This window comes from Aulonocara sp. 'chitande type north' Nkhata Bay, linkage group LG5 (assembly GCF_057382095.1).
Source record: "Aulonocara sp. 'chitande type north' Nkhata Bay isolate Kocher_YH1m ecotype deep benthic linkage group LG5, A_spYH_male_GT1.1, whole genome shotgun sequence".
NCBI classification, from domain to species: domain Eukaryota; kingdom Metazoa; phylum Chordata; class Actinopteri; order Cichliformes; family Cichlidae; genus Aulonocara; species Aulonocara sp. 'chitande type north' Nkhata Bay.
In genome coordinates, this window is record NC_141348.1 from 32,199,495 (window position 1) to 32,222,486 (window position 22,992).

At 39.1% G+C, this 22,992-nt stretch overlaps 1 protein-coding gene across 4 annotated transcripts in view; it reads right to left on the reverse strand.

Annotated features, from left to right (window-relative positions):
- The window catches only part of LOC147331035 (glutamate receptor-interacting protein 2-like), a 183,158-nt gene that overhangs the window by 38,378 nt on the left and 121,788 nt on the right, over positions 1–22,992 (reverse strand). For 2 of the 4 annotated variants that reach the window (XM_086293042.1, XM_086293045.1), the window contains exons 2-9: positions 17,512–17,589; positions 13,340–13,472; positions 13,015–13,160; positions 11,551–11,637; positions 10,857–10,932; positions 5,585–5,730; positions 4,971–5,118; positions 3,606–3,775 (exon numbers count right to left, since the gene is read on the reverse strand). In XM_086293042.1, coding sequence (XP_086149168.1) covers positions 3,606–3,775; positions 4,971–5,118; positions 5,585–5,730; positions 10,857–10,932; positions 11,551–11,637; positions 13,015–13,160; positions 13,340–13,472; positions 17,512–17,589 — 984 coding nt within the window. Of the gene's footprint in view, positions 1–3,605; positions 3,776–4,970; positions 5,119–5,584; positions 5,731–10,856; positions 10,933–11,550; positions 11,638–13,014; positions 13,161–13,339; positions 13,476–17,511; positions 17,590–22,992 lie in introns of all 4 variants that reach the window. The other 2 variants (XM_086293041.1, XM_086293044.1) reach the window with 1 other exon arrangement.

Consider the following 22,992-nt stretch of genomic DNA (forward strand, 5'->3'; position numbering starts at 1 on the left):
TGTTATGTGTACAGCTTGTCTTGCCCCGTGTCTCATCCAAATATGATCACACAGAGCACACATTCCATGAACTTCATGTAATCTTGATTGCCATGGGCTGTCACAGACAGTATCTGTATATTTTTCATACTAAAACCATTCTAACTGCTTGCTGTTTAGCTAGTTAGCTGTGCATTATCTACTTTTCCTCAATGGATTGAATCTTTTAGGCTGATACTGATTGACGTGTCGTTAGACCTCAATGTTTTCTTCACAGAGATCTTGTAACTCTCACCTCACCTGGCCGCTCACCCTGGACCAATTTGCTTTGACCCTACCAGGGGCAAATCGACCCTACATCATAGCCACCCAGGTAACCACTGCACAGAGTAGTTCAAATGTCACCAGCACATCTACCACTTAAACCCTATATGTTTGTCTGTGAAAATCCCAGAAGATCTGTAGTTTCTGAAATACTAGGATCAGGCACCGTCTGGCACTGACAACTATGTCATATTCAAAACCACTTAAATCACCTTTCTGTCACATTCTGAAGCCTGCTTTGAACTTCAGCAGGTTGTCTTGGCTTCGTCTATATCCCTCAAAGCATTCAGTTGCTGCCGTATGTTTGGTTGATTAGATATTTGTGTTAATAAGCACTTCAACAGATGTACCCAGCAAAGTGGGCTGTGAGTATTTAAGGCAGTGATGACATTACTTTTCAGCTTGATTCATTCATTTATCAGTTAAACTCTACAACAAATTTAATCTGAACTGTGATTAAAAGAGATATAAAACTTTTTGGGTTACTAACACTCACATACCAACCAATCAGGTGAACATATTTCCAAAAATACCTATTATATGACAACATATAATTCAATACCTTACTGTATTGCATTTAATCCAAACTAATTTCACTGTCACTTAATTAGGTCCTTGAAAAAGTGTCTCTAAGCTACATTCAGCTGCTCCCTTTGTCACAAGTGGTGAGCACAACAGGTGGCTCCACATGTTTGATTTGGCAGAATCCAGATGCCAGATGCCCTTTCTGACGCAGCCGCAAAGACAAGTTGTGTCGGGAATTGAATCAGTGACTATTTGCTTGTTACCCATTGCATTATGGAGAAAGTAAAAAAATGAGTTGACTGTGTCATCTGCTAGAAATTCGCATTTCTTCAGTTTTGGGGGAAAACCTCTTTTGAGGAAACTCCCACTGAGAATTTAATGATACAATCGAGGCTGACAACCTGACAATCTACACAGCTTTGTGTGTAATTCCCCTTTACGCTCGTGTATCTAAACTCTGAAGTTTATCCGAAGCTACTCTGTGCTGTCACAGCCATCCAGCTGAGCTATTGTATCCTCGACGTGTGAGGCCTTTTATCTAAACTACTCTGATGGCAGGACGTGTGAGGAGCGGAAGTGTTGGGCAACCTCGGGGTGAGATCCGTGAAATGAGGAAACATTTTTTCATCTAATCCTCCTTGGGTAAAAATGAAGTCATTATGTCCAGTGAAACACACCGGAGAGACGGTCCTTCTGACAAGGAACGGCAGCAGTAACACACACTGTAAATGCCCACAGACAACAGACACATAACAAAGCCACTTTGAATTAACACTTATACTCATTTACACATGATATATTATGAGAAGATACACAAAACATGAGAACATTCTAAGACACATTTGTGTCTAGATTTACCAAACGTAATCTATGTGGCAAGAAAACCGACTGAAACTTTACTCACACACACAACTGCAAAACCTTTCATCAGAGTGTCTATTAATAAGGCAGCAGCAAGCTGGCTTTAAGGTCTGCTGCAAGGACATCAGTATCCTAATGAGCTGTGTTCATTTCCTAACACACACAAATGCACACATGTACACACAAAGGCGGTCACAAAACTGTGATTAGAAGAAGGAAAAAAATAAATTTAGCTTCTTGCAGACAAATGAGATGAGATGGTGACCTTTCGAGTGAACAAGTGTGTCTGTGTGTGCTGTGTTCACACGTGTAACTCCAAGAAATAATACCAGAACACAACAGAGCTATAAAAGAGAAAAAGAGCAAAGAGGAACACTAGAAAATAATTTCAAAATGGAAGGAGATGAACATTTCTGAGATGAGGTATGTGTAGAGAATAAGAGAAGTCAAAGGCAGAGAAGAGAGGAGAGGAAAAGGACAACAGATAGGAGGAGGTTGTAAGCAGTTTTTGACAGCTGGAAGAGAGGTGTAATGACTTTAATTAAATCCCATCTTGCCTTTACACTCCCTGTCACTCTATTTTTCATTCATGTGCCATTTCTCTTTTCAGCATTCACTTTTTCATCTGTTTTCATGCTGAGAGCGATCTTCCACCACACAAAAGTTTCTATTGAAAATAGACTAATGGAAAGGTTTTAGTTTAGTTCAAGTCTAGAATATCTAGTTTTTCTTCTCGGTCTTAAAGCCGTTGCTTTAATCCCATCTCTGTCATCCTCTCCTGGGAATCTCTAATCGACCGAAACACATTAAAGATTTTCCTCTAACAAAAAAGTTTTTTTTAAAAAGGTTTTGGGGAAAAACAAAATAAAACTATACAGCGTCTACAAGTAGAGGATCGTGTTGACTGTGATGCGTTTCTATTTATTAACAATATTCATTGTGTGAGTGTGATGTGTACACTTGTCATACTTAAGCAGCCTCAGCTGCAAGCATTAACACATGAACATACGATAAAAAACTAGTTACTGGAATCCGGATTTCCCCTCTAAATCCATTGGCACCAATTCTGTCACAGATGAGAAGCCATCACTTGGCTATGGGTGAGCTAATTAGGAACAAAGTTGCCATTGCGGCCAAATTATTCCTCAAGTAGAGTTGTATTAAAAAAAGAGGCTGAAAGACATCGGAATGAATGGGATTTTTTTTTTTTTTTTTTGCTACTCGGATTTGCTAAATATGCATGAGGTGACTTAATTGTGGCGAAGACTAAACAAACTCTCCTTGGTGGTTTTTACTCTGCTTTTTTTTTTGGAATCCGACTTAATAGCTGCCAAATCAGAGCTGACCAGGAATTAAATACACAGATGGTCATTGTTCTTCAATAATTAGCATTTGTCATGCTAAATATTACAAATACTGCTATCTAACTATGTTTCCTGCTGTTAAATGTCAGTACAACATGCTCTGGCAAAAAATGTCTGCTTAATTTCATAAACATGTATGCAACAAAAACAAAACAAAGCAAGTGATATTAAAAATAAATAAATAAACTGTTAAGTGATTAAGTGATTCTGAAGCTCTGGCTCCAAAGGTATACTACACATGAAGAGTGATGAACAAAGCTGTGCATGGGTAGAAAGACAATTTAACAATTTTAGGAGTCATACCTATTCAAATAAGAGCAATGCAGCAGGCTGAAAAGATGGCAGCATCAGCCATCATAGTAGAGGCTTGAGCCCGCAAACAGAGTTGAATCATTATGATTTAACAAGGTTGTTCCATAATTACCAGTGGCTTTTTTTTTTACTTTACCCAAATGACAGATAAAATATTGACAGATAAAAAAGTAAAATTTTGATTACTAAAATAACCAAAGAGTTTACTGGGAATCTGATGGCCCTAGCTGTTACACTCACCCGTGTCATGCTGTTTTCCAGTTAACCTCGTTTGATGCGAGGGAAGAATTTCTAATTTAACCAGTTCTGTTGTGCTTGCTATTAATTGTGTTGCCTCCAGAACCGTACAGTGCTCTGTTGATGTCCCATCAATAGACAGCAGGTGATCCCCAGCATGCAGTGCTCCACATCTAATACAAAAGAGACAAAAAGAGAATAAGCACAAAATGTTATCGCCACAATACACTGGATAAATAAACAGAACACAAATAGCTTCCATTCTGTTTCAGAAAAGCTTTTTTTTTTGTTCTTTTGCCAACAGTATATAAGCTAAACACATTAATCTGCTTAGCTCACAACGGCATGCTGCCGTGCTGGTCAGAATGATATCGCTGCTCTTCACACAGGGGTTAGATTTTACAAACTGACTTTGCAATCATGTGGGAATGAATAGTGCCAGAGCACAGACCTCTGCAGTCAACTTGTCCTGTTGACTGAGGTTATTTTAGTACTCATTTCAGCACTGACACAGATTTCAAGTGCTTCATGTATATTTTAGAGGTAGACTGGAGCTGAAAGCAATATCCCGTCTTCTGATGTCTGTGTAAGTTATAAGGTTGGACACAGTCTATGTGTGTTTATCTGTGTCTTTCTTACACAGAGAGGATATGCTGTAAACATAAATGCAACCACTGCAAATCTGTAATCCAACAGCAGAATCAAATTAGATCTTGAAGGGGAAACTATAAAGTCCACCATTTTTCAACAAAAGAGAAATATACAGCTGACAGATGTTTGCAAAAGTGTAAACTATATATTCTTGTGCACTAGCCCTGTTCTCAAGAAAATAATTTTTGTAGCATTCCAATACATAATATTCTTTTAATGGTAACTTTGCATCAAACAAACCAACCAGACAGACAAAGTAAGGAAACAGTTCTGCAGAGTGAAAACTGTCCATGAAGTACTTACTGTGGATTTAAACTGTACTGAGCTACAATGTTGTCTTAATATCTGAAACATCTCAGAGCTTCTTTCATCCTCTGTTGTAGTTTGACAGCTAACAGAACAAAAAAGTCACTCAGAACTTAAAGGGTAAATCTAGGCAAAACTACAGCTGGCATGTATGCAAACACATACATACCAGTTGTGTTTCTAAGAATATTAACTCTGTTTAGTGAAAAATTACAGTTAGCCAGCATGTTTAAATGTGACCCCAAGGATTCTCTTACATATGATAAGTTAGACTGAGGCTGGTTGCACTAATTTCACTGTCTAGGGCATCACAGCTCCCACACCAAAGGAAACTTCCTGTGGGTCTGTAAGACATCAGTGGGTTTTAAACACTGAGAATGCCTGGAGAATGAGTAGCATGTAGATACATACCTGTCCACCACGCTGCCAGGTTTAACCCGGTCGATGACAATGACCTGTTTGTTTTGATGATTGGCTGAAGTCAGCGTGATGCCTAGTGTTGCTCCTGGAGATTTGGCTATTTCCACTAACAGTGGACCAGATGCATTTGCCAGTGAGTCTGAACGGGAAAGAATGAAGTTATTTTAATAATTTGACCTTTTACTGCTTGCTGCTTCTTACAGTCTTAAAATGATCTTAGAGTAATCTACCAAAGTACAAATACCTTAAATATCTGTTTCACCAAGAACAGCACAGTGAAAAAGTTTAAGAGCATATATGTCCTTGAAAATATAACCAGACATGATTAGCAGGGGATTGCTTGCAGTGCTTTTCGGGCAAGTTAAACTGAGCTGTTTTACCCAGAAAAATGAGGCAGACCTTAGCGTGAGGTGGCAGAAAATGCCAACACATCAACAGCAATCACAACAAAAGAATCAACCCCAAAAAAACATTTTTTTAAATTTCACTGGCATTTGAGAAAAATTTCTTTTGCTGCAAGCTTCAATTTGTGTCTCTCTCTGTTAGTTTGGCTTTTTTTTTTTTTTTTTTTTTGCATATGTCTGTGTGTCTACATGTGGACTCACCGATGATAGTTACATCGTACTCAATTTGGAACAGGGCTTCCTGGCCACATTGGGCCAACACGCTGAGAGCATCACTGTGGTTTGCGTTGTGTAGTGGCACACCATCCACACTGAGGAGACGATCGCCAGGGCGCAGGGTACCTTCTCTGCATGCAGACACGCACACACATCCAAAAAAATGACATTGGATTTTGTGATACAGTGATTACAGAAGACAGGGATTGGACATTACAATTTGCATGTAGTTCCAGCTTTCTTTCTTCCATAAAATTCTAGCGTGTTTAATTTTAACACATCAACAGTTTGTCCTTCTTCACTATTCCTTTTACCATCACTATTTCAATCTGACTTCAGATTTGCCTATCTTGTGTCGCTAGGAAAATATTGCAAAAGCAAGCATATAATGTCAGTTAAAAATGATGAAATATCAAATGCCAAACCTTCCCTTTTTTCCCCAACATATTCTGTGTTCTTCATTCCTTCCACTCAGCCCTGTTTGTTCTTTAACTTAGTTCTTCATCTTGCTCATTTCCTTTCTGCCCAGCTAGATCCAAGCCTCTTTCTTCTCCTAACTTTCACTTCCACAATATTGTCTTGTGATCTCATCATCCTCTTTTCTCTCCCCTTATCTGTCTGAGACTTGCAGTAAAAATTCACCTTCATTTCAAATCAAGGACACACATGGAAACAGCATGAAATGTCTTCAGCATTTAAAATGTTGGTCTGTTTTTAGTGCCTGGTTAAAAAAACAACAACAACGAAAGCAAACAAACAAAAAACACTTATACAGAGAGATCCTCTGTGTTTTTAGAGGCACTCAGGAGGACCGTTTAGGCAATTTTTTACTTCCACAAAAATGGATGTGTAACATTTTGAATTTTTAATGCAGTGCGCCACATTAGAGCACTGATAGATGCTTTATGCTGATGTCAGAGTGCGAGTAACACTGAGCTGTAATCATACCAGCCAGATGTCTTCAAACAGGATGCTGATTGCCAGAGGTGGGACCAAGTCATTGTTTTGCAAGTCTCAAGTAAGTCTCAAGTCTTTATCCTCAAGTCTCAAGTCAAGTCTCAAGTAATGTCAGGCAAGTCAGAGTCGAGTCTCAAGTCACTGGTGTAAAAGTCCGAGTCAAGTCACAAGTCTGAAACTTTGAATTTCAAGTCCTTTCGAGTCTTTAAAAAAAAAAAAACGAAAAAATAATGTTGCAGTTATATGCTAAATGTAAATATTAGACCATGTAATTTTAAAATCTGTGTTTTTCTCAACACATGACAAAATAGTGAACTTAGAAAATATACACAAATTGTGAAATTGCACCTCTTTAAAATGCAGCTCAATTAAACCTAGCTCCAAGAATAATTTTCACCGACAGTTCTGAGATAAGCTGCATGTTATTCTTGGATGCGGTTGTAGGACCGGCTTTAAAATCGCATGACAAAAATATCATACACATTAAAAAAAAACTGTATCACCAACGTAGCCTGGACAACATTTGCTAGTTAGATGAAGTCAGCTATCTCATCTTAGCATATTTATATGCATATTTATAATCATACGGTTCTTGGAGTGAGTGCACACACTCATGAAGTTTAGTAACTTCCGGTCAATGCAACAAGCCCAGGTACAGTTTACCGACAGATGGGTGCAGGACCTTGAAATGCACCGTGTAGAACGAAAGACCATCGTACGTATCATAAGTTTACCAGTCTCACAAATCGTCGTCATAAATACACATTCCTTAACCGTTTATTAATATAACCTTTAAGCTCAACGGTAATTAATTAGTAGTGGAAATAATTTCTGGTAGCATCACAGAAATGTAGCAGTGACAACAATATTGTATGCTGTAATCGTACTGGGCAATTAGTGATACAAAACAACTGTTTTATCCTGTGAATAAAAGCATATGTTTTTGTCAATGTACCATAATAACAGAAGCGAAACGCAATATTGTGTCAAGACAATTCACTATTTATGCACAATAAACAAAGGAGCATAGCGCGGCAATTTCTGTTCAGCGACAGACTTGCTTGTAACCTATATCACCAATTATGTTATGAAAATGATGCATTAACTACAACAGCAGACTGACCTTCGTGTAAATGCTTGGAGCAGACTAACCTGTGAGCTGGAGTGTTCTGGGACGTTATATTTGACCTTTGAATGGCTGCAATCCAGGCCATCCGTCGCATCTTTGTTACTTCGGAAACATGGCTCGAACAATTTCTCTTCAACGACGTAATCCGATAACAACCGATCTCTTTACCCGTCGGCTTCCCGTGGCTGTCATGCGACCGGCTATTGCAGTTAATAATACAACAGCTTCTTGACATTTTTGTGTTTCTTTTTATCGCTGTATAACTGATTTTAATTGAAAGCCTGAGTGCGCTAGTACCGCTTGCCACGAGTTCCCAGAATCCTTTGCGGTTCTACCCGTGAATGACGTCACATTTTCAATCTCTATATAATATGCATGTTAAATTTTATATTTGGGGTAAAATATCAAGTCTTTTCAAGTAAACCGGTTCAAGTCCAATTCAAGTCCCAAGTCATTGGTGTAAAAGTCCAAGTCAAGTCACAAGTCTTAGAACATTTTTTCAAGTCAAGTCTAAAGTCATAAAATTAATGACTCGAGTCTGACTCGAGTCCAAGTCATGTGACTCGAGTCCACACCTCTGCTGATTGCCCTGAAGCCTTTCAACATGATGCGAGCTAAGCTATAACCCAAAGGCTCTATTGTGGCAGGAATTACTCCATGTGACAGGAGTATTTCTTGACAGATTTACACATTTTTCATCGGTTTTCAATATTGGTGCAGAATAACATACATGGTACATACAGGGTGTCGGATAAGCACATGAAAAGGTACAATACCAACAGGTGATTCCAGGAAAATTTCAGGAAATTTAAAATTTAAAGGTTCTACCATATGTTGATTGAAACAGATAAGCTTTTAGAACTTGACTGATATTTAACCTGTTTTTAGACCTGCAGGGTATCTTTCTATCTGTATCTGACAATGAAGTGAAAGCAGTTTCTTTGTGGTCCTGTAAAAAACACCATGGATCTAACACTTTCAGAGAAGGCACTTTAATTCCCACTGGGTAATTCTAAAAATGTAGACACTCCTGGGACTGTATGGTGCTGTGGATTAAGTTTTTTTTTTCCAATTGGCATATAAATGGGATATAAAACAGCATGAATATCTCATTCGTTTCCCCAGGACTGACCCACATTTTGAAGACGATTTTCTTTAGAACGGTATTAGATGAGCTTCAGGGTGAAATAACTCAATAGTAAGAATTTAATCTTTAATCTTTGTCCTGGTCTGCCAGTTCTGTCTGTGAACTAGTGAAGGTTCAGTCGGTCTGTAAGGCCGTGTAATGTGTGATTATTTGATGAAGGTTTACACTTCTGTATATACAAATGACCAATTTGGCAACATCATTATATATCTGATGGGTCAGCAGTCGCTTTGACAAATCTAAGATGGATTTACAGCAACAATCAAGCCCTTATGAATCAAATGAAACTGTAAAATATCTTAATCAGTAGAAAGACGAGGCATTAAGTACTCAAGCTTAGTACTTTGGCACTTTTGCATCTGCTTTAAATATTGCTGCAGAGCAATCTCAAAACAGGACCTGTCAGAATAAAAATAGCAACTTACAGTTCGAATTTCTAGGAGGAAATGATTGCATCTGCTAAGTGATCAGAGAAGAAGGTTATATTCCAATGTTTTGTTGAAAAGGGACAGCTGAGTCAATCATGTTCTTCAAAATTGGAAATGTTGGGTGCTGAAGTTTGCCTAATGCTAGTGTTGATGTGTGACAATCAGATGTAAGATATTGCTTTATTACAAACCTCTAAAACAGGCTCAGTGGTCCTTATTGTGTAATAAATGGCTTTCCTATTTTGTGTTTTAATGATGGTGGGTGACAGCAGATCACTCTTAAAGCTCAGTGATTCACTTGTAATCACATAATTTTCACATTCAATCAATTCGTTGAACTGAAGTCCTTTGAAGCACACCGACTGAAAAACAAAACTGCTTTTCTTTTGTCTTTTTTAATGACTTTTGTGCTTTTAACTTTAAAAACAGTTTGAAAGAAAACCTCACAAACAAACCTCCACCAGAATATATGAGGTCTGACTTTCTATAAATGGTGGACTTTCTTTGGCCATCACAGTTATGGATATCTGTATATGTATATCTATATCCATTTTAAACATGGAAATTAGTTTTATTTCTAAAACAATATTATTTACACTATTTCTAGATGGTTTAATTATTACTGTGTGAGATCAGTTAAACAGTAGCAAAGCTGACATGTATATGAAAATGTCGTATTATGACTTAAACATCAAGCCTGAGACAGACACATGATGACAACATTAAAAGGATACGATGATTCATGCCATTGCAGCTATGAGTAACACATAACTGTCGACATACCAGTGACGGTCACTGGAAATGACACCATTATCCTTGGGGTCTATTCGCATGAAGGCACAGACAAATCTCCCAGACTCCCGACGGGAATGGGTTGAGCTGTGGTGTTGCTAGTTTACACTTTTATTTCTCCCAGACATTATTTTTAATGGGAAGACATTGCCCTTTTCACCTTCCAAAATGACTAAATAATCTCTATTTCTGGGTCTCACTGCATGTGTTTTTTATGTTTGTTTAGATATGTCAGTGTAACTGTGCTGGAGTATTTGCATTCACACATATTGATGCATATGTGTGAATGCAAATGCATTAAAGGGCATAAATGAAAATCCAACATGGCAGGTCTTCCACCATTATGCACCGCCAGTTTAAATGCACCTTGGTAGTGATTCTTTGTAATTCTGTTTAAGGGATAAGATACCGTTCTCAGAAAGGATATTCTGTTATTTGGTGTGTTTTGTAGGTATTGGAGAACACAGTCTAACTAGACGGCACAAAGTCTCCCATAGATGTTCAACTGACTTTAAATCAAGTGCCTGCAGAGATCATAGAATGCATTTCATATATTTTTATACTTATCAAGCCATTCAGTGACCCCTCAGGATGAATGGGGGCTATACCATCCTTGAAGAGACCACTGCTATCAGGATAGAAAGGTATCATCACTTAGACCAAGTGCATTGGCTTGCAGTGACACTGCAGACCCAAACCATGCCAGGAAAATGGCCCTACCATTTTCCATTCATTGTCAGTCTATTCGTCCATTCATCACCTACATGTGTGCCAGTTATTCTTGTTTAATCATGCATTCAGTACCTGTCTGCTGGGCCTCCTGGCCTGACATAGGTGACCACTAAAGGGCGTGATTTGTGCCAGTCCTCATGGGTACCGCCTGTAAGAGGAGCAGGGCAAAGCTCTTTACACTAAATTCTGGAGACACATTACAAAGAAATACCACATCAGCTTAATATTTACTTATTTATTTATCTACATTGCAGTAAATAAAAATGTGATACAGCATTTTTTTACCCTTATCCTAAAATGCTTTTAATGTATCATTTGTTGAGAAAATCGAATATTAAAATGTAAACTTCAGATCTTTAAATACAAATTTAGATGAACCGACAAAAACAAAGCAAGGGGAGTGATGTTGTCTTTCTTTTTGGTCTAGACAACCCAAAATGTGATGTGCAGATATGTGGATGCCAGGTCCTAGGAGGTTAACATTAACAAAGTAGAGAAACACTGCCAAACTACAACCATCACAAGGTGGCAGTTCAAAAATATTCCTCTCAGTAGAATGAGTAGTATAATTAACTAATTTATTCATATATTTACTAAGCATAGACAAAATTCCTTTCTAATAAATATGGGAACAGCTGCTGTACAATATATTGCCAACAGTTCAATGTAGTGTAGATGACACCATTTCACTAATATGTTACTTCTAACTAAGTGCATAACCATAAAAAAAACATACAGTAATGGGCTTTTTTTAAGTGACAGATACCTCTCATGACGAAACCAAAACTGTTCCCTTCTTTGTGCAAACAGATGTCAATTGTCTTTGATATAACCCCTGAGGTGCTGTCTGGTGCTTTGAGTCAAGAAACACACACACAGAAACACAGAGAGAGAGAAAGAAAGAGAATTGAGGGATTAATCCGGCACAATTAAAATGTATCAGCATAACCTGAAGTTTACATCATGACATTAGAGCACTGATATTTAATGTAGAACAATTAAACAATAATAATTACTTGAATGCTCTTCAATTACACTGCACTACAAAACAAAACAAAAACACTCCTGTATTAAACTATGCATGGTATTTGAGTGTCAATTCAGGATTCCCTTAAATTTCTATACTTAAAAACTACACTTATTATCGTAAAATTAAATATCCTAAAATGAAAATAATGTTCTGAAGAGAGATGTTGAAGGTTCAAACATCCATCAGTGTTGTTTTCTGAGGCAAATCTATTCAGCTAGCCACAGCCTATCAAAATACAACACTATACAGCTCAATTTGGTTGAAAAATGAAAAGTTGTCTTCTCAGCAAATAATCTAGTTAAATGCCATTCCCATAGAGCATTTTTCCTTTTAAATATTAAAACCCCCTCATTTGTATCATCTATATAGCTTCATGTAGACTTTGTTTTTAATTGGGTTATGTCACATTGTGTGCTGCACTGTGAGTATAGCTGAGCAGGCCTCTTGGGAGTCCGTAGGGCGCATTGGTAGAGCAACATTTGGCACTGCTTTCTTGTAAGAAAGTTTGGTTTGTATTGTGCTGTTTGGAGAGGTGTTGAGGAGGAAAAGTATCCTTTTTACTTTTCTATCCAATTTAACTAATAGCTTGTCTTTTTGTGGGAATCTTTTCAGTGACATGAACAGATGTCTTTTCAACAAATCTTTTCATTTAGTTATTTTACAGGGTGGACATGTTCAAATGAAATAATTTTTCCTGTGTGTGTTTCCTCAGCATGTGCTGCAGATAAAATAAAATAGACAAGTGTAATAGATCCAGCAGTATAAATATTGTTCAGATGACACAGGACAAAGTTTTATAACGTTAAATAATCTAAAGCTATAAAATGACTATCAGTAAATCCCTATGATTGAGAAGTACAGTAAAGACAGGAGACTGTGCCAAGAGTTTAATCATTTAAATGAATGAAGGAGCTGTCTCTTAGCAAGTAAACAAATGTATCAATATCTAGCGCCAATGTTCAGTATCAATGAAGAAGTAGTATATACTATACATAGTGAGACCTTGGGGTGACATGCGGGTTTTGTCTGTATCTAGCTGTCATTTACATTTACTTTTCTATTCAGAATTACAATATTCATTCCAGTATCCGGCAATTTCTAATGTGATATTGGATAGGACCTTACTGACATCACTAACTCATATCTTAACGACTTTATAAATCACGTAGAAACAACCAGCCTAGCTGTACAAATACATACCTGTGGGGGGCAGTTCATACTCCACCTCCAGCAGAACCCTCTCTCCTACATTTTTCAATAAGCTGATTATCTCTTCGTGCCGCAGTTTGGTCAGATTGATCCCATTCACGGATTTGATGTAGTCCCCAACATTTAACTGGTCACTCCTGCACAAAGAAGGGACAAAAAGATGTAAAGGCTTGCACAAATGAGAAAGGCTTTAACCACATGTTTCTTTTTCCTTTTATAAAATGACCCATTTATGGTACAGAATATTGCTGAATAGCAAGCCAGTCTGAATCTATGTATTCATCCTCATCTTAGAGGTTGACTGTGTTTCACTCACCTGGCTGCCAGTCCTCCAGGTCGTAAGTTTGATACACGTGGTTTTCCATCCTTATCAGTTCCTCCTGAGATGGTGAGGCCCAGTGTGCTGCCTTCTTTCTTCACCAGCTCCACCATAGTCACCCCCCGCAGAGCTTCTAACCAAACACACACACACACGCACATAAAAACGATACACACACAATACAGGCAGAGGGAAGGACATACCAATACACACACAGGGATGTGTACACAGACATATGTAGCCACACTCAAACATACAAAATACAGGAGAGGAATAAGTGGTTAGTGTCTGTTCATTCATTCCAATTCCTGGATTAAAGCTTTAATAGTTTCTAAAAGATAAAAACAAACTAAGACAATTGTTCCTGTTTGTCCTTGAGTGAGACACTGATCTCGTGTTGGCTTAAAAGAGCTGAAATGACTAAAACGTAATGTGAATTTCAGACAAGATAAGAATCAGATAATGATAATTAGGAGTGCCCTTTGTCTCTTGTTGTCACTCCACTTGAAGACTTCCTGGCAGGGATGAAAAGGTCTTTAAAGGTTAAAGTACACCAGCAGAAAGCAGAAGTTTAGATCAATTTTCACTTCCAGCTGAGAAATTAACAAAAGTAATCAACACTGCACCTAATATACTTTGCTGCTAAAACGTTATATTTTACAGAATCTGCAACTCTAACTGTCCTTATTAAACAAACAATCAAACAAAAAAGCAAACAAACAAATAATTTAGTAAGTATAATTATTTGAAAAAACTGTCCACAAAATATACTACATTTTCTTGACCAATAATGTTACTTTCATTAACTTCGAAATAGCTGTTATGTACAGTTAAAACTCTAATGAATCCTCTGAAAGAAGGATCAAGGATTGGTGGACCACTCTGACTTTTTCAACATGAGGACAAAAGAACTGTGTAATGCAGAAGAACTACTTAATGCAATATTCCCTAAACACCTAAATAGACTACTCCATGAACCAAAGAAACACAACATTCATGAGAATTCCATCAAAATCCCAACACTTATTAAAAAACTATTTTTAGAGTGAGTTGAAGTTGTGTCATTTTTTTCGGTATTCTAAAACATATAAGGCCGATTGAGTTTGGTTAAGTCATGATGGGAGTAATTATTACTGGTCAAAAAAAATGGCATGAGTAAGGAAAATGTAAGACTTTCTAGGTTCATGAAAAGGCTAAGGAATTTGGTTCAAAACAGCCAGGGGAATCTTGGGAGATGAATAAGCCTTTACCAAAGTAATAAGTAAACTAAAACCCCAGAGCTGTCATGACATGGTGTTGCCTTCCCATTTGTCTATTTGTATCATTACCATTTACATACACCATGAGCGCACAGAAGCATTCCCATACACAAAAACACATCAACACACAAGCAGATGAGATAAAGCTTTTGTGTGATAGATGCCTAGATTAGGTACATCCCTCAGGCAACACTCAGGATCAGTGAAGTGCTTCACACCACAGTTATCTCTGATAGGCATTATGCAGCATATACAGGGACATGCACATTATTAGCAGAAAGGCACTCATTCATTCATTAGTCCTTGTGCTACTCACATTTGCATAAAAGCAACGCTTTTCCAAATGTAGTCTGGATGATGTGAACATTTTCTGAAGAGAATCCATCACTAATTTTTTTTTCTGCAAAGCTGCAGAACTGAGGATGTTGGAATTCATAAAGTTTTGATCTTGTAGAATGATTTTTATACTGCACAAAAGAAAACTTGTAGAATGATTGATGTACTACAGAGAAATGGGAGGAGTATTACTGTACATGTAATAATGATGAGATAAAAACGGAAACACTTAAAATACAATAATAATAATAATAATTTTAAAATTTAAAATAATTTAAAAAAAATTCTTAATTTTTTAAAGCAAGCAAAGTGACCTAAGTTCTAGGAATGTAGCTGACTTATGTACAAATTGATAAAGATGTGACCTAAAAGATGATCAGAAAGAGGTCACAGATACATAACACAGAATAATAATAATACTAATAATAGACCTATTTAAAACTTCACGGGGAAACAAGCAGAAAACAATTCTTTTTTAAAGATTCCTTAAGCCTAGAAGAAGTTAATGAAAAGATGATGAAAATATAACTGAAGGCTCTCAACCTTTGACGAGCCATAAATTACAGTTTTCATTCATGTTGTCAATTATAGTGTATTGTTGGGCAATCATCAATAATGAGGAGGTTATAAAACAGCTAAAAAAGCTAAGGGAAAAAAAAAATCAGTATTAGTCATCAGCTCGACTAAATGTGTAGTTTTGGACCTTTGGTTAGTCATGACTCAGATATAAATGTGTGCTTTCTAGAAAAGCAGCCAAAAAAAACAAACTTAGAAAGCTTTCTTAGGTAAGATGTTTACTTTAGAAGACCAAGTTTAATTGTGACCATTGGTAATTTCCAAGAAATACATTTTTTTAAAGCATTGGCTACTGGCTACACCCCTTTAAACAGAATTTTTAGGATATACCTTAAAAAACACAGACAGAGAACAAGAGAGAAAGTGACAGACAGAAAATTACACATTACAGGGAGTGCAGAATTATTAGGCAAATGAGTATTTTGTCCACATCATCCTCTTCATGCATGTTGTCTTACTCCAAGCTGTATAGGCTCAAAAGCCTACTACCAATTAAGCATATTAGGTGATGTGCATCTCTGTAATGAGAAGGGGTGTGGTCTAATGACATCAACACCCTATATCAGGTGTGCATAATTATTAGGCAACGTCCTTTCCTTTGGCAAAATGGGTCAAAAGAAGGACTTGACAGGCTCAGAAAAGTCAAAAATAGTGAGATATCTTGCAGAGGGATGCAGCAGTCTCAAAATTGCAAAGCTTCTGAAGCGTGATCATCGAACAATCAAGCGTTTCATTCAAAATAGTCAACAGGGTCGCAAGAAGCGTGTGGAAAAACCAAGGCGCAAAATAACTGCCCATGAACTGAGAAAAGTCAAGCGTGCAGCTGCCAAGATGCCACTTGCCACCAGTTTGGCCATATTTCAGAGCTGCAACATCACTGGAGTGCCCAAAAGCACAAGGTGTGCAATACTCAGAGACATGGCCAAGGTAAGAAAGGCTGAAAGACGACCACCACTGAACAAGACACACAAGCTGAAACGTCAAGACTGGGCCAAGAAATATCTCAAGACTGGTTTTTCTAAGGTTTTATGGACTGATGAAATGAGAGTGAGTCTTGATGGGCCAGATGGATGGGCCCGTGGCTGGATTGGTAAAGGGCAGAGAGCTCCAGTCCGACTCAGACGCCAGCAAGGTGGAGTACTGGTTTGGGCTGGTATCATCAAAGATGAGCTTGTGGGGCCTTTTCGGGTTGAGGATGGAGTCAAGCTCAACTCCCAGTCCTACTGCCAGTTTCTGGAAGACACCTTCTTCAAGCAGTGGTACAGGAAGAAGTCTGCATCCTTCAAGAAAAACATGATTTTCATGCAGGACAATGCTCCATCACACGCGTCCAAGTACTCCACAGCATGGCTGGCAAGAAAGGGTATAAAAGAAGAAAAACTAATGACATGGCCACCTTGTTCACCTGATCTGAACCCCATTGAGAACCTGTGGTCCATCATCAAATGTGAGATTTACAAGGAGGGAAAACAGTACACCTCTCTGAACTGTGTCTGGGAGGCTGTGGTTGCTGCTGCACGCAATGTTGATGGTGAACAGATCAAAACACTGACAGAATCCATGGATGGCAGGCTTTTGAGTGTCCTTGCAAAGAAAGGTGGCTATATTGGTGGCTGATTTGTTTTTGTTTTGTTTTTGAATGTCAGAAATGCATATTTGTGAATGTGGAGATGTTATATTGGTTTCACTGGTAAAAATAAATAATTGAAATGGGTATATATTTGGTTTTTGTTAAGTTGCCTAATAATTATGCACAGTAATAGTCACCTGCACACACAGATATCCCCCTAAAATAGCTAAAACTAAAAACAAACTAAAAACTACTTCCAAAAACATTCAGCTTTGATATTAATGAGTTTTTTGGGTTCATTGAGAACATGGTTGTTGTTCAATAATAACATTATTCCTCAAAAATACAACTTGCCTAATAATTCTGCACTCCCTGTTCATAGAAATTTATAGGTATGTAGCTAGTGGTAGTTGGTGTTGGCCACTTACCAGGTATGCTGTGTCTTCTTGAGGCCATGGTATGCTCTGGTCCAGAGATATCCTTAGTTTTCCCATATGGTCCATCATCTAAAGAGAAAAGAGAAACAGAATTGAACTTTAGTATTTTTAAATGTATTTTGGAACAGTTAAAGCTTCAATATTTTGACTGTGACAAGGCAAAAATGATTAGTTTATATGAACCCGAGGAAGGAGCTTGGAAAGAAAAGCGTCTGGACTTCTTTGAGTTGCTTGAAGACGTTTCACCTCTCATCAGAGAAGCTTCTTCAGTTCTAAGGTCAAATGGCAGAGAGTCCCAGATTTAAACCCAGTGGGAGTTTCCCCCCAAAGAGGGACAAAGTGATCCTGGTGATCCTCTACCTAATCACATGAGCCAAGGTGTGAAAGCGGGTGTGGGTCACAATCAGCCAAGGTGTCGGGTGAGCCCATTGTGAAACCTGGCCCCACCTTATCATGTGATTTCCTGAGATCAGATGGCCCAGGATGTGAGTGGGCGTTAAGGTGTCTGGGAAGGGAACTCAAAACTGGATTATAGATGGCAGACAGTTGGTGTCGTAAACCCCCGCCTCTGTTCAAAGATGGTCGCTCACAGTGGACATAGATGGCTTCTTTCACTCCTCTTTCAAACCATCTGTCCTCTCTGTCCAAAATGTGAACATTGGCATCCTCGAAAGAGTGTCCTTTATCCTTAAGATGCAGATGGACAGCTGAGTCTTGTCCCGTGGAGGTGGCTCTTCTGTGTTGTGCCATGCGCTTGTGAAGTGGCTGTTTGGTCTCTCCGATGTAGAGGTCTGGGCATTCCTCGCTGCACTGTACAGCATACACCACATTGTTAAGTTTGTGTTTAGGAGTTTTGTCTTTCGGGCTAACCAGTTTTTGTCCAAGTGTGTTGCTGGGTCTGAAGTACACTGGGATGTCGTGCTTGAAGAGAACCCTCCTGAGTTTTAGACTACGATGACCTGGATGACTGAGAACCTTCACAGACGAACCCGAGGATGAATTATCAGGTTTGCTTGGGGTGCACTGTACGTATGGCTATCTGACTCAACAGAAAGTCCTCAACACAAATAATGAAGGACACCACAAACGTATAACTACATAAAAGACCAAAAAATTCCATTTATTAATGGTGCTTATATACTGTAACCATACACCTAAAGACCTGTTTAGAAAAGCAATCATGCTAACACTGTCGGCACCTTTTTAGCTCACTTTCAACACAGGAATCACATTTCATATCTTAACTGACTGTGGTGTCCTCCCAAACTTCTCACATGTGATACTGAATATATGAAATTTGTAGCAACATAATAATACCCCTGCACATTAGTTTATGACCATAAGATGATCACAAAGCTCTTTTGTTTTTGATTTGGACTTTGTTATTCAGATATATCATTTCATTCACACTCTCATTCACACCTGTACACAGCTTCCGTAAATTGTATTGCTTGTCAGTGATGGTACTGTTGAGTAATGGTTTCTGCTCCCAGTTTCAGTTGACACTGGTCTGAGCATATCTGATGATGATTCTGAGAGGTACAACAAAAATGTCTGATAGCTAATCCATGACTGAGAATGTAAAGACAAGCCTGCAGCACTGCATCTGTTACTTCTATCAATCTTTTTTTTCCTTAAGGATCAAAGGGGTTTCATGCCCCAACTGAACAGATGCAAACACAGTTGGCCTTCCTGCCTTTAGAGCTGCAAATATTCTCTAAATGCTTCTTCGAGGGAATTTTCTCCCTTGTAAGAGTTTTTTTTTTTTAAAGAAATGCTGTGTAAAATGTTGAAAAAAAAAAAAACACCCCACATTTGTAATCTCCGTACTACAACTGAAATTGCATCAGTTTTGCACACTACTATGTGAAGATTACATGTAAGGGAGATTTTCCAGTTACCTACACACTGTCACTTTAACTAACTTTAAGTAGGTTGACACATTGGCAAATACCCAGAAGAGCTGTTGAAGGAAGTCTCCTGCCAGTTTGGACAATGAAACAGAGGCCAACACTATATGTCACATTTGGGGGAACAGATGTCATGCTTTATAGTCTGCGGCAGAGACTTTCTGGCAAATATCTAGAAGACATTTAATATTTTATTTTTCTTCTGCTCAGATCACCACAGCTTTCTAAAGCTGTTCTTTTTTTGTTCCTAAATTAAAAGCACAGGAGGGAATCTTGTATACAAACTTAAATTAAATGTCACAATGCCTGCCTGTCTACATACTTGCAGTAACCACTTTCCTTTTTAATTGGGAGGTTCTTCCAATAAAGAAAGTACTTTTTGAATACAATATCAATGATGTGATCATGAATATGAAGCAGTTGCACAGCTGCAGTTTCCAGTTTTAATTCCTGTCTAGCTAACAAAGATAATAGTAATTCTGCCTGTAGGTGGTGTCAATGTGCTCTATCTACAAGTGAGCCACCCGCTGACAGCGTGACTGCAACTTTTCTTTTTTATACATATCTGCAAAATTAATTTGGCTCCGCATGAATTGTCCAGGAATGTCTTTCTGCTTTTTATGAAGAAGAACAAAGAGGGGCCAGAAATTATTGCGGATATAACTGAATATCACTAAATATATGTATTTGATGCATCATAATGTCCTTTTGGCACTAGTATCACACAATAATGCAAATAAATTGAAGCTGCTCTTTTCTTTTCTACCATAGAACGAATATAGAGCTTTTGTGTAAGGAATCATTAATTTTTTTTTACTATAAATCTGCTTTTCCTTTTCAATCTATTATTGAGTACAATTATATTAATGCACATATTTTAAGGACTCATCTATGATATATTAAGGATATTAAGTATTTTGCTAACCCACACTCTTTAACTTAGTTTGACAGCAGCTGCGACAGCAGAGCTGAGCTTGTTGTTGTTGTTGTTGTGACTCTGAAGGGAAAGGATGTGTCCTACTTTACAACCTCTGCTCCATCGGAGGGATGGGATAAGTTTAACAATTCATAAACCACTTCCCAGTTATTTTCATACTCTAATTCAGAAGTTGCATTAAAACCAGGCACAATTATGCCACAGCTTAAACATAAATGTCTTAGCCAATTTTCCAAAATAAATGCATATTTGTAATGCTGTTCCAGAGCAACATTTTAAATCAGCTTACTACCATTAGCAGAGTAAGCACTTAAAAAACATTTGTAACAGTACCAAAGAAACCGCAAACGTTAGCTGGCCAGAATTAACGATTGTGTGACATATTACTTTAACAGCCAAATTAACAAGGTATTTGCTTTCTATATTTTACTAATATGTCAAGAAATCTCTGTATGTTGTCAGTCTTCACACTGGGCAGGCCTAATGCTAAGGGTCAGAGTAAGTGCTCTAAGTTTTATTTTAATCACCAGAGGCAAAAGTAACATCATGTTCAGACAGTTCAGAAAGTATTCTATATTCAATTCCACCAGGATCAACACATTTTTTCTTCTTTTTTTTTTATTGTTGTCACTACATGTTCCTGAAATTATTGACATTCTATGATCTCTAGTTGCCACATTGCTGCTAGTGTCTTCCTGTGTGGTAGCGAGTTTCCTGTGACATCTACCTTCCCTGATACTGACAGGACTAAAAATAGTCCTGTAGGAGTAGGAGCAGAAACACATTTGAGGTAGAAGGATATAAGTACACATAAACCCTTTTTAATCACTACAAGTGTACGCCTGTGAGTGCAGAAACTCCATTCATTTTTAATAGAATTAAAATCTATACATTGGTCTGGCGGTTTGCACAGTTGACTAATGGCTCATTCAGTTTACAACATGAAAGAGCAGAAAGGTTAGGTCAGCATATGAGTTGGTGTGGGTTTTTTTTTTAATGTGTTTTATGTTTTTGAGCTTGCGTATCTATCCTTTTTCTGTGTCTAAATATCATAATTAGTTACAATGTTTATGTTGTTTATTCAACATATGCATAACTCCTTCACTGTCAAGGCTTTGGCCTTTAAACAAATTGGTGAACTAAATTTTATTGTGTGCCGGGTGGTGGCCAGGAGCGGAGGCCCTGGCGGACCGATCCCCGGCTGCCAATTGGGACATGGAATGTCACCTCTCTGGTGAGTTAGTGCGTGAGGTTGAGAGGTACTGGCTAGATATAGTCGGGCTCACCTCTACGCATGACTTGGGCTCTGGAACCAGTCTTCTGGAGAGGGGCTGGACTCTGTCTCAGTCTGGAGTTGCCCCTAATGAGAGGCGGCGGGCTGGGGTGGGTATGCTAATATCCCCTCGGCTTGCTGCTGGTACGTTGGGGTTCTTCCCGGTGGATGAGAGGGTTTGTTCCCTCCGCCTTAGGGTCGGGGAACGGATCCTGACTGTCATCTGCGCTTATGCGCCGAGTGGCAGTTCAGAGTACCTGGGTGGGGTGCTGGAAGGTGCTCCACCTGGAGACTCTGTTGTCCTGCTGGGAGACTTCAATGCTCACGCGGGTAACAACAGCGAGACCTGGAGGGGCGTGTTTGGGAGGATCGGCCTCCCTGATCTGAATCCGAGCGGTGTTTTGTTATTGGACTTCTGTGCAAATCACAGTTTGGCCATAACGAACACCTTGTTCAAACAGAAGAGTGTCCATAAGTGCACGTGGCACCAGGACGCTCTAGGCCGCAGGTCGATGATCAATTTTGTAATCGTATCACCCGACCTGCGACCATATGTTCTGGACACTCGGGTAAAGAGAGGGGCTGAGCTGTCAACTGATCACCACCTGGTGGTGAGTTGGATCAGGTGGCGGGGGAGGATGCTAGACAGACCCGGTGCACTTAAACGTGTAGTAAGCGTGTGCTGGGAACGTCTAGCAGAGGCCCCAGTCCACGAGATCTTCAACGCACACCTCCGGCAGAGCTTCAACAGCATTCCGAGGGATACTGGGGACATTGAGTCCGAATGGACCGTGTTCAGCATCTCCATTGCTGAAGCTGCTGCATTGAGCCCCGAACCAAATGGTGGACACCAGAGGTGAAGGGAGACACCAGGCTGAAGAAGGAGTCCTATCGGGCTTGGTTAGCCTGTGGGACTCCGGAGGCAGCCGACAGGTATCGACAGGCCAAGCGGAACGCAGCTCGGGCAGTGGCTGAAGCAAAAACTCGGGTGAGGGAGGAGTTCGGAGAGGCCATGGAAAAAGACTTTCAGACTGCCTCGAAGAGATTCTGGCAAACTGTCAGGTGTATCAGGAGGGGAAAGCGGTGCTCTACCTGCACTGTGTATAGTGCTGGCCTCTCCCTTAGAGATAGGGTGAGAAGTTCGGCCATCCGGGAGGGGCTCAGAGTAGAGCAGCTGCTGCTCCACATCGAAAGGAGCAGCTGAGGTGGTTTGGGCATCTGACAAGGATGCCTCCTGGGCGCCTCCTGGGTGAGGTGTTCCGGGCATATTGCACCGGGAGGAGGCCCCGGGGCAGACCCAGGACACGCTGGAGAGATTATATCTCTCGGCTGGCCTGGGAACGCCTTGGTGT